The 8273-nt window shown below is 34.9% G+C and overlaps 3 protein-coding genes across 3 annotated transcripts in view; all 3 read right to left on the bottom strand.

Annotated features, from left to right (window-relative positions):
- Positions 1–1542, bottom strand: part of LOC105447845 (odorant receptor 4-like) — a 2363-nt gene extending 821 nt beyond the window's left edge. The window contains exons 1-3 of the mRNA XM_011686079.1: positions 703–1542; positions 423–522; positions 234–344 (exon numbers count right to left, since the gene is read on the bottom strand). Of these exons, the coding sequence (XP_011684381.1) occupies positions 234–344; positions 423–522; positions 703–1484 (993 nt within the window). The 5' untranslated portion in view covers positions 1485–1542. The remainder of the gene's footprint in view (positions 1–233; positions 345–422; positions 523–702) is intronic.
- Positions 1543–2711: 1169 nt separating this feature from the next.
- On the bottom strand, positions 2712–4770 carry LOC105447844 (odorant receptor 4-like). Its single transcript, XM_011686077.1, has 5 exons — positions 4166–4770; positions 3904–4003; positions 3716–3826; positions 3261–3416; positions 2712–3041 (listed from the first exon to the last, which is right to left on the bottom strand). The coding sequence occupies exons 1-5, from the start codon at positions 4714–4716 to the stop codon at positions 2988–2990; spliced, it is 972 nt and encodes a 323-aa protein (XP_011684379.1). The 5' UTR covers positions 4717–4770; the 3' UTR covers positions 2712–2987.
- A 1573-nt stretch (positions 4771–6343) lies between these two features.
- LOC105448033 (odorant receptor 13a-like) lies at positions 6344–8273 on the bottom strand. The gene is made up of 5 exons (XM_011686394.1): positions 7492–8273; positions 7224–7320; positions 7041–7151; positions 6615–6770; positions 6344–6397 (listed from the first exon to the last, which is right to left on the bottom strand). The coding sequence occupies exons 1-5, from the start codon at positions 8271–8273 to the stop codon at positions 6344–6346; spliced, it is 1200 nt and encodes a 399-aa protein (XP_011684696.1).

Genomic DNA, 8273 nt, shown 5'->3' with positions numbered 1-8273 from the left:
TATATATATATTATATTATATATATACATATATATATATATATATTATACATCATATATATTATATATTATAAGGATATTATTAATATTAATATTTATATTAATATTAATAATTAATAAAAATACTTATTATATTAATATTAACATTAATAATACTAATATATACTTCACGTATAATTATTGATATATCATATCATTATATAATTTTTGCGAGGAAAAATGTGACAAACACACCTGAACGGAAAGTTGTTCACCAGTGTAACAAAACATGAACATGTCCACCATCATACACATAAGTACAGTAAAGTAGGAGAACATAGCTATCGAACTGCTATTCTCCCATTCCTACAAATACCATATTATTGAAAAGAAAATATTTTTTTTCTTTTACTTTACATTAAAACTTTGGACAAAATGACGAACCTTTAATATAAAATATCCTACAATGCAGACAACCGTCGTGCTTCCCAGTAATTCTAGTACGCACACTTGTTGTAGAGTATTTTCAACCAATTGTAAAAAACTGCTGACACCGAATCAATACATTTAGGAAATAAAAAAGCAAAATTATCTGCACTCTGCAGATATATGATTAACACCGATTAACGAGTAATACTCAAAAAATCATTTACTACTAACGTCGAGTCATATTTGACGTTAGTCACGTGGTCTTAATAAAGAAATAAAACTGTAAAACTCTTACCTTCTTATTCTTATTTGATGTTCAACCATTCGTGCCAGCTTTCTGTCCACTTCTCGGTTCTCTTGCCCTTGCTTCTCGACAAGATTTCTCATTAAATTCATCAGGATCGTCAGCTGACCGCAGGCGTGCATCACGAAGATGGTCGCGAGACCGCATAAACCCGTTGTTATCGACCAAGTGAGCACCCCGGATAATATTTGTATTGCGAAGATCAGCTCGTAAGTGGGGCTGACTTGTACGTCGAAGAAAATGAAGTAAGCCGGGGAAGGTAGAGGTCTGATAGTGACATTCTGCGCGGTGATGATTTTTCCCTTGGCAAACGGTAAGATCAAACGAAAGGAGAACCCGCTACCGTACGTGAAAACTGCGCAAAGTGTGACCAGTCGTATGCCGATCTTCGCGGACTCGATCATCGTGTCCCGCGCTTTCGCACTGGTAACGAACCTATAATCCTCCTCGATGTGCTTCAAGCAGCGTCTGATATCCTTCTCGTGGAACACCAGGTTACCATATTTACAAATATTCATGATGCCCAAGAGAAGCAGAGGGACCGTGCGGACTCTGACGTGTGTCCTCTTCTCAATCAACCAATACAGGGCACCGGGAATCAGGACGCTGTAGATAAGAAGATTGCACATCGTTATCAAGAAGTACTTCCAAACTTTTTCCCCGGTGGTTCTTCTCCTGTTGTAAGGCGGCCAGATTCCGAGTAAGCTTAGAACGTTACGCGTCACTTGTGTTACGTAAATCATATCATCCTTGTAATACTTGTTTCCGAACATTTTCTCGTCAATCTCTCGTGAAATCTTCGCGAAAGCTGAATGACGACTGATCGCTGCAAATAAAAGCTGTCAATAAAGTAAATTCGTCCCAGGGCTTGCGCTTGCGCGCATTAAAGATTAAGGATGGTGGTGCATGGAAGAAGAGGGATCGAAAGCAGGAAAGTTTCAAAGTCAACTTGCTCACCGAGGGTTCGGATTGCTTTCCTAGAATCGAGCTTCTATTTGTTAACATGTGCATTTTTTCCAAGCATCCGAGAATAGTCGATTGGATTGAACTTTCTTTCCTGTATTAAAACTTATAATTACACACGTTGGACATTGACCGTCAACAAGTTTTATTTACATAGGACGGTAATAATTCAATCTGCTTTGAGATCGGTACAACAAGTCTGACAACAAGTATGATGTTTCCGATATGGTGACAACGTCAGTGAATTAAATAAAGTTACAGGATAATGTTTAAATGCCGTGCTAATGTTCCGGAGATTTTAATGCTGGATAAGGTGGCTTTTGAAGTAATGATTTCGAAACAAAATGGACTATTGTATAACTTATTCCTGTCATATAAATTTAAAATTCTGCTTGATTTTTTAGGTGAAGAAAAATTATATAAATTTTATAAAAATATATTTAAATCAATATTAAATTATATTTTATTTATAACATTTTTGTTCTTTTTCATGTCACGCACGATGTGACATTAACGATACAATGTATAGCTTAGGCTGTAATTTCGTAGAACGATCGTTGACTGAGGATTGATGTGTAATAGTTTGAGTTATATCATGTGCTACTTCGAACTGTTCACATTTTATAATCGTATACAGAAGTTAATGAATCTATAAACCAGCATTATGGTTTCGTATATTATATATGCAATTGATGAATATAAAGTTATATTTATGCATGTGGTTATCCCTTAATTTCTGCTCGGTGCTGTTATTTATCTTGTAATAAAGTGAAGATATGGTTTATTTAAATTTACATCCAGGATAAAATAGTAATTATACAATTTAATTACTAATCAAACGTTGTCAAACGTAACTACTTACTAATCAAACGTAATCAAACGTAATTTAATTACTAATCAAAATAACGGTTTATTTAAATTTACATCCAGGATAAAATAGTAATTATACAATTTAATTACTAATCAAACCTGCTTTCTTTAAAAATTTAACGTATTTTTGTCGTATTGAGGAACAAAAAAGGATCGAGAAGGCCTGATTCTGGCCCTCCTCAAATTTTGATGCGTCTTGTCAAAATGTATCTTTCAAAATAGTTTATGCTTAGAGCAATTAAATAATTAAATTTATTATTGCTTCCTATGAAAACATAAAATGTATAGCTCCGCCATATAGAGGAACAAACATTTCTTAAGGGCTATTTTCTATACATATATACATTGTACTAAGCTTTTGTATTTGACACATCATAAACGATATTACCATAGGATGTGTTCGATGAGCTTCGACGAAAAGAAAAGATACAAGTTAGAAATATTTAGCTTGTTAATTTTAAAAGTAAATTAAAGTACGTCACAGCTGTCTTTATAATCTGAAAAATAAGAACATAATATTCTGTAGTTATTTCTATACTTATTACTTCGTTGTAGTTTTATTGAAGTCTAGCGCGATAGACTGAATGAGAAATGTTGCATTTTATTCCGTTATGATTATAATAATAATTATTAAATATCACATTTTAATTGTAGTTTGTAATTGTTGCTGATATTCTTATAAAACTGAGCGAAAACTTTCGAACGTATGTGCTTACATCGCCGTATGTCTTCAGTGATAAATCCACGATTTTCCCAGCGGTGACCTTGGTAGGTAAGTTTGATATGATCACCACTAGCACAATCGCACGCGCTTTTTTATCCAGAAGACGATACCACTCGAGCACGCAAGACGTTTTAGCTACTTTCTCTGCCTGTTATTAACATTTTCAAATACGTGTAATAAAATTTTTGTAAATTTATGCATCGTTTAAAATACAATACACAAATATTTCCAATTTTTTTCAAAAATTGTTTTGTGTATAAGGTATAACAAATATTATCTACTATAATATATATATATATATATATATATATATATACATATATATTATATATTATAAGAATACTATTAATATTAATATTAATATTAACAATATTAATATATACTTCACGTATAATTATTGATATATCACATCATTGTATAATTTTTGCGAGAAAAAATGTGACACACCTGAACGGAAAGTTGCTCACCAGTGTAACAAAACATGAACATGTCCACCAGCATACACATAAGTACAGAAAAGTAGGAGCACATAGCTAACGAATTGCTATTCTCCCATTCCTACAAATACCATATTATTGCAAAGAAAATATTTTTTCCTTTTGTTTTACATTGAAACTCTTGACAAAATTACGAACCTTTAATATAAGATATCCTACAATGCAGACAATCGACGTACATCCCACCAATTCTAATACACACACTTGTTGTAGAGTATTTTCTACCAATTGTAAAAAACTGCCGACATCGAATCAATACATTTAGGAAATGAGAATGCAAAATTATCTGCACTCTACAGATATATGATTTTAATCGATTAACGAGTAATCATTTACTACTTAACGAGTCATACTTGATGCACGTGGTCTTAATAAAGAAATAAAATTCTCAACTTATTACCTTCTTATTCTTATTTGATGTTCAACCATTCGTGCCAGCTTCCTGTCCACTTCCCGATTCTCTTGCCCTTGCTCCTCGACAAGATTTCTCATTAAATTCATCAAGATCGTCAGCTGGCCACAGGCGTGCATCACACAGACGGACGCGAGACCGCATAAACCCGTTGTTATCGACCAAGTGATCATTCCGGATAATATTTGTATTGCAAAAATCAGCTCGTAAGTGGGGCTGACTTGTACGTCGAAGAAAACAAAGTAACCCGCGCAAGGCAGAGGTCTGATCGTGACGTTCTGCGCGGTGACAATTTTGCCCTTGGCAAATGGCAAAATTAAACGAAAAGAGACCACGCTGCCGTACATGAAAATCGCGCAAAGTGCGACCAGACGTATGCCGATCTTCGCGAAATCGATCATCGTGTCCCGCGCCTTCGCACTGGTAACGAAAATGTAATCCTCCTCGATGTGCTTCAAGCAGCGTCTGATGTCCTTTTCGTGGAACATCAGATTAACATATTTACCACAAGTCACGATGCCGAAGAGAAGCAGAGGCATCGTTCGGACTCTGACGTGCGCCCGTTTCTCAATCAACCAGAACAGAGCACCGGGAATCAGGACGCAGTAGAGAAGAATGTTGCAAATCGTGATCAGGAAGTACTTCCAAACTTTTTCGCCGATGGTTCTTTTTCTGTTGTAAGGCGGCCAGACCCCGAGTAAGCTTAGAACGCTTCGCGTCAGTTTTGTAATGTAAATCATGTCATCCTTGTAATACTTGTTTCCCAACATTCTCTCTGCGAGCTCGTATGGAATCTTCGCAAAAGTTGGATGACGACTGACTGCTGCAAATAAAAACTGTCAATAAAGTAAATTCGTCGTAGGGCTTGCGCTTGCGCGGATTAAAGATTAAGAATGGTGGTGCATGGACGGAGAGGGATTGAAAGCAGGAAAGTTTCGAAGTCAACTTGCTCACCGAGGGTTCGGATTGCTTTCCCAGAATCCAGCTTTCATTCGTTAACAGGTGTATTTTTTCCAAACAACCAAGAATAGCCGATTGGATTCAACTTTCCTTCCTGTATTAAAACTTACAATTGCACCCATTGGACGTTGACCGTCAGCAAGTTTTATTTACACAGGACGGTTAAAATTCGATCCGCTTTGAGATCAATACAATAAGTCTGACAACAAGTGTGATGTTTCCGATGTAATGTTTCTGACAACATCAGTGGATTAATTAAAGTTACAGGATAATATATGATCGCATGCTGTGCTAATTTCGGAGATTCTAATGCTGGGTAATATGGCTTTCGAAGATTGATTTTATTTATCTTGAAACGAAGTGAAGATACGGTTTATATAAATTTACATAAAAATAAAATAGTAATTAATTTACAATTTAATGAATTAATTATTTTTCAATTTAATTGTCGGACATGTTTTCTTTGAAAATTTAACGTACATCTGCCGTACTGAGAAACAAAAAGGATAAGTATCATTAAAGTTTGATCTTGGCCCAAAATTTTGATGCGTATCGTTAAAATGTATCTTTCTAAACAGAAATAAAAATATAAGAAAGAAATGAAAATCATGCGCGGTTAATAACACACAGTTTAATTTAAAAAACAAATAGTTTTACTCTTACATATATTTCAAACATACATTTCGGCTATTATTTTTGGCCATCCTCAGTGAATATAAAATAGTTAGAAGTTATTATCTTGGTAGTGGAAATGTGTGCATCCACGATCAAACGTAACTTCGAACAAGTAACTTCGAACTGTTTCACATTCACTGAAGATGGCTAAGAAATATAGTCGAATCGTTTGAAATATATGTAAGGGTAAAACTATTTGTTTTTTAAATTTAAACAACGAATTATTAATCACACATGATTCCTATTGTCTTCTGATATTGTTATTTTTAATATCGGGAATCATAAGAATTTATTATTCTCAAAATATAATTTACACTTAAATTAATTAGATAATTTAATTTATTATTGCTTCCTATAAAAACATAAAATGTATAGTTCCGCCATATGGAGAAACAAAAATTTTTTAAGCGCTATTCTCTATATATACATTGTACTAAGCTTTTGTATTTGATACTTCATAAGCGATTATACTATACGATGCGTTGATAGTCACAGTTTCGATGAGAAGAAGAGATGCAAATCAGAAACTATTTAATCTGCTACCTTTAAAAGCATATTAAAGTACGTCAATGATGTCTTTACAATCTGAAAAATAAGAATATAATATTCTGTACTTCTTTCCATACTTATTACTTCGTCGTGGTTTTTTTCAACTAGTGCGATAGGCTGATTGAGAAATGATGAGAATTTGAATCTGTTATGATGATAATAATAATTATTAAATAACGTATTTTAATTGTAGTGTGTAATTGTTGCTGATTTCTGTAAAATTGACCGAATATTTTCGAACGTGTGTGCTTACATCGCCGTATGTCTTCAGTGATAAATCTATGATTTTCCCAGCGGTGATCTTGGTGGGTAAATTCGACACGATTATCACCAGCACAATCGCTCGCGCCTTTTTATCTAAAAGACGATACCATTCGAGCACGCAAGACGTTCTAGCTACTTTCTCTGCCTGTCATTAATATTCATATCAAGTAAATAATACAAATTTTTGCAAATTAAGCATTGTTTAAAATACATTACACAAACATTTCTAATATTTTTCTCAAATATTGTCTTGTAAATAAGATAAAAATACTGTTTATTATATATAGATATATATAATATATAAATAAGAAAACTATTAATATAATATTAATGTATACCTATATTACACGTATAATTATTGATATATTAGATCATCATACATATAATTTTCGCGAGGAAAAGGTAACAAACATACCTGAGTGGTAAGTTGCTCACCAGTGTAACAAAATATAAACAAGTTTACCATCATGGATGTAAGAATTCCAAAGTAGGAGATCATAGCTGCTGGATTGCTATTCTCCCATTCCTACAAATACTACTTTATTGCAAACAAAGTATTTTTTCCTTTTGCTTTAATACACGTGACAAAATTACGAACCTTTATTACAAAATATCCTGTAATGCAGACAATCGCTGTGCACCCCAATATTTCTATTACACAAGCTTGTAGAGTATTTTCTACCAATTGTAAAAAACTGTTGACGACACCGAATCAATACATTTAAGAAATTAGAAAACAGAATTATCTCCACTCTGTATGTATATGATTTTAATTGATTAGCGAGTAATTTAATCAATTACTACTAACGTCGAGTTACACTGATGGACGTCATCTTAATAAAGAAATAAAACTTACAAACTCTTACCTTCTTATTCTTATTTGGTGTTCAACCATTCGTGCCAGCTTTCTGTCCACTTCTCGGTTCTCTTGCCATTGCTCCTCGACAAGATTTCTCATTAAATTCATCAGGATCGTCAGCTGACCGCAGGCGTGCATCACGAAGACGGCCGCGAGACCGCACAAACCCGTTGTTATCGACCAAGTGACCACCCCAGATAATATTTGAATTGCGTAAGTCAGCTCGTAAGTGGGGCTGACTTGTACGTCGAAGAAAATGAAATTAGCCGGGGAAGGCAGAGGTCTGATCGTGACATTCTGCGCGGTGATAATTTTTCCCTTGGACAACGGTAAGATTAAGCGAAAGCAGACTCCGCCGCCGTACGTGAAAAGCGCGCAAACTGTGACCAGACGTATGCCGATCTTCGCGGACTCGATCATCGTGTCCCGCGCTTTCGCATTGGTAACGAACCTATAATCCTCCTCGATGTGCTTCAAGCAGCGTCTTATATCCTTCTCGTGGAACATCAGATTGCCATATTTAACACAAGTCACGAAGCCGAAGACAAGCAGAGTCATAGTTCGGGCTCTGACGCTTGCTCTCTTCTCAATCAACCAATACAGGGCACCGGGAATCAGGACGCAGCAGAGAAGAAGGTTGCAGATCGTTATCAAGAAGTATTTCCAAACTTTTTCTCCGGTAGTTCTTCTCCTGTTGTAAGGCGGCCAGATTCCGAGTACGCTCAGAACGTTTCGCGTCACTTGTGTTATGTAAATCATGTCACCCTTGTAATACTTGTTTCCCAACAT

The sequence above is a fragment of the Wasmannia auropunctata genome, unplaced genomic scaffold (assembly GCF_000956235.1).
Source record: "Wasmannia auropunctata unplaced genomic scaffold, wasmannia.A_1.0 LD336090.1, whole genome shotgun sequence".
Classification (NCBI taxonomy): Eukaryota; Metazoa; Arthropoda; class Insecta; order Hymenoptera; family Formicidae; genus Wasmannia; species Wasmannia auropunctata.
Note: the sequence above shows the minus strand (reverse complement) of the source record. Positions and strands in the feature narration are given on the sequence as shown.

Bases quoted from the DNA above. Each gene is read 5' to 3' on its own strand.
- LOC105448033 (XM_011686394.1), bottom strand. From the start codon at position 8,273: ATGTTGGGAAACAAGTATTACAAGGGTGACATGATTTACATAACACAA. The intron at 7,321-7,491 runs GTAAGAGTTTGT...TGTCGTCAACAG, and splicing joins CACCAAATAAGAATAAGAAG to TTTTTTACAATTGGTAGAAA. The intron at 7,152-7,223 runs GTTCGTAATTTT...TAGTATTTGTAG, and splicing joins CAGGATATTTTGTAATAAAG to GAATGGGAGAATAGCAATCC.
- LOC105447844 (XM_011686077.1), bottom strand. From the start codon at position 4,716: ATGCCTCTGCTTCTCTTCGGCATCGTGACTTGTGGTAAATATGTTAAT. The intron at 3,827-3,903 runs GTTCGTAATTTT...TGGTATTTGTAG, and splicing joins TAGGATATCTTATATTAAAG to GAATGGGAGAATAGCAATTC. The intron at 3,042-3,260 runs GTAAGCACATAC...CTTATTTTTCAG, and splicing joins CACTGAAGACATACGGCGAT to ATTATAAAGACAGCTGTGAC.